Source organism: Oreochromis aureus, linkage group 2 (assembly GCF_013358895.1).
Source record: "Oreochromis aureus strain Israel breed Guangdong linkage group 2, ZZ_aureus, whole genome shotgun sequence".
Lineage (NCBI taxonomy): Eukaryota > Metazoa > Chordata > Actinopteri > Cichliformes > Cichlidae > Oreochromis > Oreochromis aureus.
The window spans coordinates 23,501,192-23,515,826 of NC_052943.1; the positions used below are offsets into that span (position 1 = coordinate 23,501,192).

The 14,635-nt window shown below is 40.5% G+C and overlaps 1 protein-coding gene across 7 annotated transcripts in view; it reads left to right on the top strand.

Annotated features, from left to right (window-relative positions):
- Positions 1 to 14,635, top strand: part of rapgef2 (Rap guanine nucleotide exchange factor (GEF) 2) — a 107,204-nt gene that overhangs the window by 64,115 nt on the left and 28,454 nt on the right. For 2 of the 7 annotated variants that reach the window (XM_039621114.1, XM_039621101.1), the window contains exon 7: positions 2,880 to 2,897. The exons of 3 other annotated variants lie outside the window; for them this stretch is intronic. In XM_039621114.1, coding sequence (XP_039477048.1) covers positions 2,880 to 2,897 — 18 coding nt within the window. Of the gene's footprint in view, positions 1 to 2,879; positions 2,898 to 10,238; positions 10,464 to 14,635 lie in introns of those variants that run through there. 2 more of the 7 variants (XM_039621122.1, XM_031759004.2) reach the window with 2 other exon arrangements.

The window sequence follows — 14,635 nt, forward strand, 5'->3', positions numbered from 1 at the left end:
CCGCTGATGCCATAAAAGATGGCAGTCAGCAACAGACAATGAACGATGGAAGTCGTGATTAGTCAGGGCACTGTGTACTCTGCAGGCATGAACAGACATGATTTCACAAGTCTCTAATTGCTTAATCTGCCACAGTGATGTTCATAACAGGTATAAATATCTGTTATGAACATATTTCTTGTGTAGTCTGAGTCTGACATGAGAAGTTGTCGACGATATTTTTATGAGCACTACACCAAACACCTTTGGAGTTCTAAAATCACATTTCAAACTTGCGTTGCAGTAATGCAGACGTCGTGTGTCGGCTGGCATTAGTAATTCAGCTTCCTGCAGGTAGAGAAATGGACTGACCTTTGCAGTATTTCTATGGTGAAAGATGGCAGTTTGGGCTTCCTTTCTAAAGTGCTGTTCAGATTTACTGTCAGACTTAGTGTCCACACTTTTTTCTTCTGCAGGCTACCATTAAAAGCTTTTTATTAAAGGTATGATGTAAGGCCACATATCAAAACAGAGTCATGCTCTCATTCCTGTAGTTTGGTACGGGAAATTTAGAGTTGTATGCAGTCAGTGTTCTCATCTGAAAAGCTCCTCTGAAAATTCAAGTTTCCATCATTAGACACTCTGCAGACAGTTCTGTTATTTAAAGCGATGGAGGCAGATGTATAAAAACACATTTCTACTTCTAGAGATGAATCAGGGCAGTGAAAGAGGGCCGTGTTTAGGATTCACCACATGCCTCCTGCGTGCTCAGAGCAGTGAGTTGACACTTGTGTGCCTTGTTCAGAATGAAAACACACACACATATATCTTTATGTGATCTTTATATATTCTCTGTGGCAAATGCTCATAATCTCCATTTCTCAGTCGCTCTCCATTTTGCACTTAATCTCACACGCTCTATCTCTTCCTCTAATATCAACAGCCGACCTGACGCACACACATACCCACATGCACACACAGATTGTGTCTCTGATCTCTCACTCAGGCACTTGCTAGAGGTCTTTGTGCAGATTCTGTCACTCACTCTGAAATGAAATGTCAATGTGGTTCCTGTTAAGGCTTCGTGTTTACCACGCTGCTGATTTTATCCATTACAGATTTTTAACATATTCCTATCTGCCCCCCCCCCTCCAATGAAACTCCTCAGGACCCCTGTAGACTCCCCAAACTCTGTGTGGATGAATAATATTTCTTCCTCTGGGTTTACTCGGTGTCCAGCAGGGCATCCAAGGCCCCAAACAGATGTTCTATAATTATACAAGCAGCAGGAGGCAGGCAATCAATACTCCTTTTACTCCTTTCCTCCACCAAGGAGGCCTGGTGGTAAGCGAGGCCGCCCTATAATCAGAAGGTCGCGGGTTTAATCCCAAACAGCCAATGTGTCCATCAGCAATCATGTGCTCTGTTGGAGTGTCCTTGACAGTGACATTGCTCACTCATCCACTGACCGCTTTAAGATGTACAGTGAGGCCCAGGAATATTTAGGCAGTGACGCAGTTTTCACATTTTCCGCACCACAGCAGACGTGAAGTGAGAAATTCGAGTTGCAGTTGAAGGGCAGACGACTCTCAGCTTTAATTTAAGGTGTTGAACAAAAATATTGCATTACACACTGAGGAAGTTTGTGCGAGGATGTTATCAGTTTCTCTGAGATGTATTGATCTTCTGAAGCACTTGAGAAAATGATATATGGGCGATTCTACAGATGGCCCATATATCATCGGTGCAATTTGTGGCTGACAGGTTTAAAAAAAGATGTGACTTAATATTTTTTTTTACCTTATTTAACTAATCTTACTATTTATTGATTGCTGAATTAATTATTGTTCTTTCAAGGCTTCTTCATAGATCATATTGCATTTTGGTGACTTTGGTGTACAGACTCGTGCCTTTACAGTATTTAAGAGGCTGGACCAAGCTAGCAGTTAGCTTAGCTTAGCCTAGCATAGTTTAGCGTAAACATTGGCAACAGGAGAAACTGCTAGCACTGTTCAACTGTAACAAATCCCCCTACCACCACTTCTAAAGCTCATCCATTATTGCATCACATCTTGTTGATTAATCCTTACAATAACCCAAGTGTGTGGACAACAATGTGTAGCTTTACAGCACCAGGTTACTTCTTATCCTCGTTTCCGGTCTTTATACTAAAGCTGTTCTAATCCAGGTAATCAGCTGGAGCTTGATATTTACTGAACAAATATGAGTGTGATATCAACCTCCCCTAACTCTGTCTGAGAGAGTGAATGCATGTATTGTTTTTCAAAAAATGTGGTACTGTTCCTGCCTGTGCTAAGCTTGCTTCACAGATAAGCTGCTGTACTGAGTGCTGCAAGGTTAGCAAATGCAATTTTTAAAGAAAACCCAGTGAGTCTTATTGTCTGCTTAGAGATCCAAATTAGCCTGCAGTGGTATGGCAAAAACACGGCATTCGGAAGTGATCTGTTCAGTAGTCTGCAGGCATGCTGAAGTATGTGTGTGCAAGGCAGAATTATGATGCAAGCGAATGTGTGTTCTTTATAACAGTCCTTGTCTAAGAGTACAGAGAAAGTTATATTTTCACCTTGAAGATGAATTAGGCTGTCGAATCCTGGAACAATGAAAGATTTTGCCATGTAGGTCGATATCATCTTTGTTTTCAGAGCAGATACACTTTGGCTGAAGTTATCTGCCTTAACATGGGAACTCTTGTTATAATAGAATTTAATCATATAGAAAAACTGTCAAGTAACAGAACAATAGAAACTTGAAAATGGTTGATTTATAGATAGCCACGGAGCTTTTGCCTACTTTTTTCTCACTCGACTGGCAAGTGACATGTTTGATAACTTTGATCTTTTTTCCTTTTTTCATGGCGCTCTCCTTAACCCGGCTTCCAGGAATGCAATAAACCCCAGGTACCGTATCTGTTAACAGTGTTATGTCTTGTTTTCTAGTGTGGGTGTGTTTCTTCTTCTGTCTATGTGTTCTAGATGTCTGTGTTTTGTGCTTCTCCTGGTGGTTTTATCTGCGTCTCTTCCCTCATATCTGTAGGTAGTAGTAGACTTCCTTAATAAATACATCCACTTCCTGGCATGAAGACTGATAAAGGCTGAAATCTGCACCACACACACTCCAATTCTATTATCACAACATCAGCATAAATCAAATTTTAGATTATTATTATTCCTGCTGTGTGGGTGGGGCTCTGGTTGGTCTTGCCATTGCTGCTGGATTGCTCGATCATGATGGCTTTGAAAAGTGTAAAACCGCTATTTCAAGACCTATCTAACATTTAAAAGAGCAGTTTATGCAGTGCAAAGTGTACAAACATAGCATTACCAATAGGTGAGGAAGGGTGTATATATAATATCTCAGTATTTCATCACGGAGTCCTGCAGTGTTTAAGCAGAAACGGATTATGACAAAGAGGTTGAAAAGATCAGGGCTCAAAGTGTTGAGCAGTCAGACCTGCTGATAAATGCAGAGAGAACAAAACCTGCCACTTTCGGCCGCAGAAAAGCCGAGCTCCTATTTTTAGAGCTGTCCTTTGTGACAACCTGCTCCGCTTCAGCTGTGCAGGGATACAAAAGCCCCGGTGTCGAATAGGCGTTGTATAGGCACTACACCAAGGAAGAGAGAAACAGTTTCCTACACTTTCTTGTCTCCTGCATTGCTTAAATATGTTGTTTATTAATTATTGATTCATTCATCGTTTGGGCCATAAAATATAAAGATCATGATATTAATATTAAATATTATAATCATAATATTTGAATAATATTTTAAAAATACACAATTTTATGAGTTATATAATAAACTTGGTACACTAGCAAATAATTGTTTTATCCTGAAACAATAATAAATCCTTATTTATAGTTTATTCTCTGAGCAGCTGATTAATCGGCACACTGCTTCAACCCCAAAGGTTCTGCCTATTTTTAAAATAATTACAATCTCAACATCTCTTGATTATGGTCATTGCTGAATGAAATGATCATCCCTTTATTTTCTGTAGTGTTATATATGTATATATGTAATGTAATAAATATGCATTTTCATTTGCAGCTGCAGCTTAAGTTTCCTTTGTTTCTTTGAAATGAAACACCCACGCTTCTTTTCCCAGCATGGACTACAGAGACACAATCAGTGTTTGTAGTTATTAATAGCCAAATATCAAACATTATGTTTTGATGGAAATGGAGCAGATATTTTGGGAGAGTTCAGACTTGATAATACAGCTGAACCGCTGCCTCATGCAAGCACACAAAATCAGGTACTCGTTTACAGGCTGCGCCTCATTTCTCAACCAATGTGCTAGAACACGCTTACTGACATTTGATGTGCTTTTCATGTCAGTTTTGACATTCAAAGACCTTTTTGAAAGTTGAGTATTTTCAAAAGGCTTGACAGATGACATTTATTTCAATGGTAATGAGCCTGCACGGCAAGGATAACATGGTACTCTGGGCGTCTTTTTAATGGTGTTTATCACTTAAATTTGATCAAAATCTCTCCAAACAATTAGAAACAAATGTTAGATTAGTTTACTGTAGTGACCGGGTAAATAAGATGACAACTATCTCACCAACTCATTTCCCAAAGTTCCCTAAAGCTGTCCAAAAGCTGAGAAAGACTGTGGGGTTGTGATGATTGTGGTTTAGTGTTATTTGTTTTTCTTGGCTCTGTTTGAAATGACAGACCCGCATACAGACATGAAATCAGCCTTTTATTAAACCTCCTTATATTGAAATGTCAGTGGCACTGAATTGATACTGATATGAACTATGGTCCGTCAATAAAATTGAAGAATAGGACTTGCTTAAGGTAATATCTTATGTAAATTTGTAAAAGGCAATGAAGTGTTGAACTGTAAAAGGTAATTCAGAAGGCGCATTAAATTCCATACCAACAATTAATCCATTTGTATCTGACTCTGCACACTTTCCAGCAATTTAAAGTATGAAGCCCGTTTTAAATCCTGACATAATGACCATGTGTCTCATTAAGGTTCTATTAACTAGTCATTCTGCACTCTTCCCTCTAACTCATCAACAGATTGAAATTGTTAGAATAGTCTTCACAGTGAAGGTAGTTGTACAAATGTGATTTGTATCATCTGCTACAGCTTGCAGGTCTACTCAAGATCTCACGGTAAATTCTCAGCCCAATTAGCTTCACTGTCAGCCAGACTGTTTGTCCACCATATTGGTATAGACTGAAATATCTTAACTGCTGTTAGATGGATTGTTTTGGAAAAATGTGAAAACACTGATGGTCTCCATGACTCCATGAATAAATACTTCCAAAACTAATCCAATTCCCATCAGCGTCATCTTTGTTTGGTCAGTGCCAGTCACCACATTTTGCAGGCATGTTTGATAAGATAGTGGGAGTTTAACAGCCCTGCACCAACACCTTGGTCTTTGTCATGTTCCTTCTACCCATTTCTAAACTGTGTTTGTGGTGTGGCAGAATTCATTGTCCCTCTGGGGAGGAACAAGCTTGACGTCATTGCATTCAGGGTGTGAGCTTGGTCTGCAAAGGCTTTCTGATGTTAAAGGTTGTTAAGTTAATATCCACATGAATGCCAGTCCATCCATCTGATCCATCCCATCCAGGTGAACACTGATTGATTTGAATATTTTTGCTTATTGTTAGCTGATCCTAATAGCGTTGTATGCTGCATTTGGGATTTTACTGATAATGAGTTGATAGTGTCCATCAGTTGTTAACTGTATAGTTTCAGCTTTTCAGGTACATTTGAACTTTTGTGGTTAAAGATTTCCTTTTCTTTCCACTGATTAAGAATGAGTCGACACATGCAGTTGTAACTGTGACACTAAAACCACATCATTCGGCTCACTCCCACAGCATTCAGTGTTAAAGACTTCCAGTTCATAAGCTTCTACAGTCAGTTGTTAACTCGATCCGGAAACCTGTAGTCACTGATCAACCTGCCACTCATTTGGAAACTATCTCACTTTGTTGCTTATTCTCTGAAAGCATGTCTTTTGATTCACTTTTCCTATTTATGCACCTTGTAGCAGGTGCACGGGCACAACAGATGTTATGCCCCTGTGAACCTACAAGTGTAATCTTTTAGATGTGCCTGGTTGCCTGCGTTTCTGTCAAATTATTTTCAGAGCAGCGTGGAGGTGACAACAGCTTGAAAAATGAAATGATCCCTCGGGCTGTAGCAAGTATGAAAATGGAGTCTCTTTATTAGATCATCTTTTGCGTTCTAACAAAGTTATTTAGAGCCATCGTAATGGGACCGGCATCAAGGATTAATGCGCTGTGTTCTCTCTACACGTGGGATTCTGTTGGCTTACAAATCACCGAACAAGGTTAGAGACAGATCAATAAATCAAAGTATGTTGAGTTTGATCCTCTAATGGCCACTGTGTGTCTTTCACAATGTGCTGATGTATAAGGTGTCTATGGTCTATGTCTATGATTGATCCTATGGGATTTTTTTTTTGTCTTATGCAGTCTTATGAGCATAACAGCAAGTTGTTGTTTTTTTGTTTTGTTTTGTTTTTTAAATTCAAATAAATCCATTAAGACAAAAAGACAAGTATACATTAACAGGTATAGTACTTAAGTAAGATGTCTGTTTCAGATTTTTCTAGAGCTTCAAGGTTGTCCTAAAGGCAGTGCATCATACACACAGTAATCTGTTTTTAAGAGAAAAAAAATAACTCCTATCATATTTATTGTTCTGATAGATATTAAAAAAAAACATAGAAGTTTGTGTGCATTGAGAAAGGTTAGTGGTCTGTGGCGACAACCTTCAATTCACTGTGTGCCAGTAAACTCCTCCACAACTATGATTTACTGTGGGATCAGCTGAGTGGACAGAAATGTTTGTGAAATCGTCCATTGCTCAGTCATCTGCAGTACCAGTGTTGTTGTTTTTTAACCATGTGTCTTCCAACAATCTGCTCTCAAGTATCCCAAAAGAAAGATCATGAGGTGATGAAATTAAAGTTTGAGTATACACCTCAGTCATGCAGTGTTTGTTGGTTTGATTTTGTGCATGTGTGTCTGGGATTTGGCAAAGAAAGGCATTTTTCTCTTGCATTATTTTTTTTCTTAAATGTTGCTGTAATACTGAACAATTTGATCCTGGTTTGCTGGTGCCAAGAAAATGCTTGATTTATGAGTGCCTTATGCTGTTATTGCCATTGAAATACTTGGCTGTGCATGTGTGTCATGTCTATGCAGGGGTGTTTGATCCAGCAGTGTAATGAGGTTTTTATTGCCCTAATGCCACACATCAGTAGGCAGAACACAATCACATGGCCTTTCCCTATAAATGCATGAAACAATTGAAGCCTGACTGGGTTCACAGGCGGTTTACAAATGGCAGATGAGGCCCCTCACCCACCTCATGCATTTAGCACACACTGCAATTGAGATCAAGTTCATTATTGCTGTTTCAAGTAGCATTTTTCATGTCACTCCGACAATCTCCCAAGATCGATGCTCACCTGCCTCTTTCCCTTTACCTTCAGCTTGTTATTAGTCACTAAAAAATGATTAATTGGCTTGTTTGTTCCTTTAAATGAGCTTGCTATGAAAGCTTTAAAAAGGGGGGCTGGGCAGGAGGGTCTGATATTCCCCAGACGCAACCACGTTGCCGAGGTGATGTAATGATGCCCCGGTCCTCCCCCCGCCAGCAATTGTTGGAGACATTAATGACTGGGCTGCACAGCCAAGCACCTGAGCTTTTTGGTTGTTTTGATACATTACATCATGGCTCCGGGGCAGGAGAGGTGATGTCATACCGGGTCTCCAGCTTCCCTCCCCCTCTCCGCCTCCCACTCACATCCCCATTGCTTTGACTGGAGCAGCTCCAAAACCAGCGTGTAGTACGCTGCTTTCTAGGCATTGTCTGAAGCGGAGCAGCCAGACTCTTTACTAAAAGGCTACAGCATCAGCTGTCTGCATACATGAAAAAATAATGTGTCAGTGGTTTTATTGGATTAGTTATTGTTTCATTTTCAAATGTTCATTAGTCTTTGTCAGAAATTAAGTTTATATTGCACGGGCTTTACGTATGGTTGTTTGCACCATTTAGATCCATCTTAAGTATGAGGCTCTGAAATCATATTATGGTTCCTGCTTATGGATGTAAATAATCTAGAGCTGCAGCAAAGCACTTCTTCATTTTTGATTCATGTGTGATGCTATGAAATGCCAAAGATACTGCCTGTGACAGCTTCTGCATGATACTTCCAGATTATGTTTTGTCTGCAGTCCAGAACCAAAAAAATGCACATTATATTAAAGAGAAGTAAAAGAAAAGTGCAAAAAAGTTCAGTTTTAGTTTATAAAGCTTTAAGTTAATGTGCCTAAAAATAAATTTGTTAGTAATATTTCTCGTTTCATGTTGTGTAACAAAGTGATACATTGATGCCGAAAGGGAACTGATTCATCCTCCACCAGTTTTGCAAAATGACAAAAAACGGACAGTGATGACAAAATGACTGAGACCTGCAACAATGCAGGAAAATGCAATGACCAAAGAATAAATGATAATAAATGTTATATCTACTGTTGGAGATTCTATGTGATTTTACTGTTTAATCTGCTGTTGAGTGTAGATAATGTGTAAACAGACACGACTCTTCTTTTAATGTTTTGTGCTCTGCGTGTTGTTTCTAAGCTTAATTCCTGGTTGTTTTGTGGCGAGTAGCAAACTGGCCTGTTGTTTGTTGCCTTTGGTTTGCTGTCTAAATCCTCATTGTTCCCTGTGGTGCAGTTTCTGTCATTGTGTCCTCCTCATATCTCAGTCTATATATATATATATAAAAGAGAGAGAGAGAGCCTTCTATTTATCCAGTATCTAGAGTCTCCAGAGGCATGGCCTCCCACCTGAACAGACACATATAAGAAGTACATTTCTTCCTCTCAGAAAGCCAAGTGTAATGTTGTTTGTTTGATTGGTGATGCTGTTGCTCGCTGTAGTACAGCTGAGTGAAGGTGAAGTGGAAGAGTCTATTGCCACTTTTCTATTTTATGCACTCTCTCCCCTCCCTGCCTCCATTTCAGCATGTCTTGCTGCCTCCGTCGCCACAGCAACTGAAGGCCCTAGAGGGTGTGTAGCGGGCTGGATGGGTAGATGAGTGGGTGGGTGCAGGGGGCTCGTGCTCACCCAGTTGCCATGGCTATTCCAGCTGAGTGACAGTGTGACATCATTGCTGCCAGTCTGTGTTCCTGCAGTGAGCCCCCTGTGAATGCTTTCGCCTCTCCGGAGAAGCAATGCTACTGTTTCCTCTTTCCATATTTTACTCTCACACTCGGGAGGAAGTGCTGCCGTCTCTCCACCCAGGAAATGGCTTTCCTTTTTCCGTTTCTATGCCAACAAGCTCCAGCCATGGTCTGGTGCTGAAGTGAGGGATAATGGCATTATTCCACTGTGCTCTTCTCTACCAACCAATTCTTCATCCCTCCGTTTCCCTCTACCTCTTTCTACCTTTTGGACTTATCGCCTTCCTCCCACTTCTCAGCTGTGTATCACCTTTTATCTCTCCTTGGACATTGCTTTTCATCCATCTTCCTCATTTTTATTTAATCATCCATCCATTTCCCTCTTCTATCTCTCTATCAGAGCTGGGGTGTTGTAAGTCCTCCAGATGAGCACAGCCATAGTGGCTGCTCTGACAGCATCACTCTCAGGCAGGGAGGAGGTCCTTATCCCCCACCCCCCTTCCTCTTCTTCCTCCACCACCACCACCTCCTCCCTCCCCCTCCTCCACCACTGACACACATACACACATCCCCCTGCTCCCGTTACAAACAAACCGCTGGGTTTAACGTACAGTACCTCGGCGGAGGCTGCAGGCGTCTCGGTCTTCAAATAATCTAATGGTGCATAAAGGCGTGCGTGTGTGTGTTTTCGCGTGTGTCGCTTTACTTTCGCGAGAGGGAGGGAGAAGGAGGTAGAGAGGGAAGGAAGGCGGAGGGAGCAAACGTGAGTGAAAGTGTTGTCAGCCATTTTTCTCATCTTTTTCCCCTGTTTCTGCTTTCTTATCGGCGAACCGCTGCTCTCCGGTCGGAGATGTGATTGTCAAGTGCGCGGAGAGAAGACGCTGGCTGTTTTTCTTCGCTTGGATAAAAGGATTTTTTCCTCCTCTGTCCGCCTCCTCCTTTTCGGTGATTTTAAGATATTTCTGTTGGAAGAAGCGGGGTGGCTGGAATAAACGCAGAAGGTGGTGTCGGTTTGGAGTGTCAAATCAGGCCAAGGAACAGCGGATACTCCCAAAACTGACAAGCCGCCGCCGCCTCCTTCCAGGGAGACGGCGCAGCTGAGGGAGGGGAAAGGGCAGGTGGCTTTGGATGAAAATGAGGGTCTATGCTGTAGCATAGAGCAGGTCCGGGATGTTAGATTTTAGCCCGGTGAACATTTTTTCATTATGAAACCATTAGCAGCATCAGACAGCAATGGAGTCCCGAGCCAGCAAGATAAAACCCCGGTAAGTAGCCTATCGACTTGCAGCGTTTTTTCTCCATCTTTTTTCTGTCTCTCGCCCTCATTTATGACCCCGTAGATATGATTACCGGCCGTATAATGGATGTGCATCAGATTTCTATCGAGCCTGCACAAGATGAATGAACGCAGGGCAGACCAAGGACGCATCAGAAACCCGAATCACAAGCTGATTATTGCCCCGTCGAGCCTCCGATGTGTGTCAGTGTGTTGTACTAGAAACGGCCGCCATGTGCTTGCTGTCACTGACGCGCGCTGACACGCGCACAACTGCGTGAATCTTACATTATCGATCTCCCAGGTCTAGGGCATTAGAATAAAATATTCTAAAAATAAAAATTCAGAGCGAGGTCAGTAATGGTTCAGTGCCACGTTGCACCCACGAAGGCCCTTGAACAGTAGCCCTTATTTTCCTGTGGTCAAACACGAGCACATCGTTGCAGATGTAGCCTGTGTCTGTGCTTTAATGACCGACACATCTTCCTCATCGCGTTTAACGACGCAGTGAAATGAAGAATAATCGTAAGTCGCAAAAGTGAAATTAGCTTTGCCAGGTATTATTTGCATCGGAGATGCAAGCAGTGAATCCTGAATCCCGGGTGTAATTTTTTTTTCCTTTTCTGGGAGGTGATGTCATGTGTTCAGAGAGCTCCCCTAAATTCAGTTAGCCCACCTTTTAGGCTCCAGGAGCTGTTACAGCCGGATCGCATTACAGAGACTGATGCACGATGAGTTATTTTAAAGCATAAAATGGTTAATTCAGCCCGAGAACACTCAGAAATGATGTTGGGTGTTTTTAGTCGGGTTTTTTCCCCGCTCTCTCTCTCCCTCCCTCTCTCTCCCTCCCTTATTACCTCGCTGAAGTTGCTTCTAATTTGAACCACCGGCTTCTTGCTAGGCTAGGTGCGCTGTCCGTGGTGCTGGAAGCAGCCGGCAGCTCCAGCAGACACTGGAGGCCTGAGCTGTTCTGCACTTGAGGGAGGAACAGATAGATCGACTGTCAGCACCGCTGGCATCACTCACACATCGCGACCGCACACATCCATTCACACACATACAGAGACAGGGCCGTAAATCACACTGATGGACGTTTCCTGGTTTGCAGAGCACAGATGCTTAACGAAAAATCACCTTAATATTCCTATAATAGACATGGACGTGTCACCATAGATGAGATGGCTCATCTCCTTTCCTCACAGTTTATGCTGCTTCCCTCAGGGACGCCTGTAGGTGACCAAGGCCCCTAACACTAACCCCCCAAATGTGGCATATTAAACATCATCTTTTTTTCCCCAATTGCAACTATCCATAAAGAAGATGCGATATCTGCAGATCTTTAAAGCTTATGTCATTTTGAAGTCTTACCTACAGCTACACTGTCATTTTAATAGGATATAAGCCATTAAAATGCATACATAGTATGGCACCTTATGGCTGCTGTGCCTTTTAGCACTTTTCCATATTTTAATGATTGGCACATATATTTAGACCTATACTTTTTTTTTTTTTTTTTTTTTTTTAAATCTCTCCAAATAAACTTGTTCATTGTCACTTCAGTCATTGCATATAAATTAATTTTGAGAGAATACATTGACTAGTTTCCCAGAAATCTAGCAAACACCACAGAGCAGAAAAAGAGTGCTTTACACACTTCTGATCTTAAATCATTTATTATAGGATTACTGTAATCACTGTTAATGAGGAAGGGGCCAAACAGCTGTCAAGTAGCACATAATTCTAATTAAAGCATTGTTGCTGGCAGGATAGAAGAATTTCAAGTGCCAAAACATGTTTAGAGTCTGGAGCGCATCGCACGCACTTGTCTAACTGAAAAGTTAGACAAATTATACAGACAATTAAGTAAGTTAACAAAACGGCAAGAATGGAAAATTACAGAAAGTAGACTGCAGTAATCATGATCATCTTCATCATCTATATCTTACTTTTTTCCTTCCAATTTTCAGGCTAATTAATGTTAATTTAATTGTGCTCATTTTCACAAGCTCTGTAAAGATCTTTAGCTTTGGTATCAAACTTGCCCTTATCTCTTCTTACTGTCTTGCCCCCTTCTTTGACTTTTGTTTTCTTATGTTCTTTGCATACAAATGAAGGCTTGTGTAAATAGTTCCTTATCCCAGCAGGAAACCCACCATGGGTAGAGTCAATAAAAGCCACTAGATCTTATTACAGCAATCACACTATCATCACCATTGCTTATCTTTCCCATGAAAACGTTTGGTTTAATTTATCTTTATTGCAACAAGATACATGCTAACTAATAGTTCATGTTGAATTCTTGAGTTTTGAAGAGGCTTTATGACTGGATCTGTTGGTAATGGAAGAATAGCATTTCTTATTCTCAAAATTGAGAGAAAAAATTGATTTCCACAGATTGAAGAGCAATATCCAAACGTTTTGTCAGATAATACTTTGTGCCTTTATTCATCTTCATTGTCTATATATATATATATATATATAGATATATATATAGATATATATATATATATATATATATATATATATATATATATATATATATATATATATATATATATATATATATATATATATATATTATATATATATATATATATATATATATATATATATATATATATATATATATATATATATATATATATATATATATATATAAAAAAAAAAAAGTTTGTTACTTTTTGTAAAGAAAAAACTTTTTAGAAGTGTAATATTGCACTTCTGCATAAAAACTTGCCAGTGTTTCACATTTGGTGTAAAAATGATTCCAATGACAATATAGTGGATTGCCTCATTGTAGGTAATCTTTTCTCCCTGTCTAACTGCTGACTTGTGTGTTACTGACTGGTGGAGCTGTATCTGGGGAAGGGAAAGCCCAGAGAGCATATCAAACCCATTTAATCGGACACCCTGCCCAAAGGATTTTAATCTCTTGATCCGCGAGGCTCAGGAAAGCGAGAAGCTGCCACTATGGTCAGGGTAAACTCTGGGATGTGCCTGTTGCCTCTTAGGCATCCAGGTTGTCTATTTTTCCATTTTGTAACAAGCAGAGAAAGTTTTAAACAACATGTGAAATGTATAAAGGAGCAGCACAGCTTCAAGCTATTTCACTGGCAGAAAATCAGAAATGAATCATAAAAAAATCCCTCTGTTTTTTGTCCAAAATTTAAACCCAACCACTGAAATTTGTTTTTAGTGGAAGTTAAAAGCTGCATTTTTCATTGTGGCAGACTGGTGACACTCTAGAACGGAAGTCTAGTGTAGCAGCAGTGATTCATTCCCAGCATATAAAGGCAGTAAAGAGATTGAGAGCCAGCCAGGGTTTCCACCCAGCAATCTAGGTCATTAGGTCTGCAGTGTAATTTAAGGAGCACCACATCTGCTCACATGTAGGCAGAGTTCAGTGTTGTGGCTCGAGCATTAGAGCGATGCTTAATCCTCCTGTGACAGCTGATTGTACGTATTTTCGGCTCGCGCTTCTGCAGAGTTCACTTCGTTTGTTTGCCAGAGAACAGTGAATGTGGAGCACAGAAAGCCCTATATACAGTAAGGTAGGAGAATGGAGACACATTCACACTGTGGCTGATGTTTATTGTCACTAATATATACCAATTTAATCAACGATGTTTTCGTATAGATTGTGCAAATCCATTGGGGTTAACAACCCATGTATGTACAATACCGTATCATCACGCTACTGATTGAAAATACTTAATGAGTCAGAGTCATTATTGTTGCTCTGTCATCCATCTTGGCCCAGTCTCGTGGATGCCATTGGGCCAAATAAGTCGATGGATCACATGCTTATGGACTGCATGGACCCTGGGTTATTGACTGACAGACGGCTGACCTAAATGAGTGTAGAGAAAGGATTAAGTGTTTATTATCCTTTCCCTTTATCCTGCTTTCTGGTCCTCCCTTTATCTCTGGGTCTTTCCAGGGGGAGGGGCTTGTGGTGTTCCCTTATTTTTTAAGTGTATTATTTTTTTATATATATATATTTTTAAATTCGGTTATTTATTTTTGAAGGAGGAGGTGAGACTTTTTTGCCTGGTTGTGGAAACCAGTTGAGATAATCATAGCGACAAACCCAACATGGCCATTTTTGTTTGTACTCACAGTAATGACAATATTCACATTACCTCTGTGCACTCTCCCCTA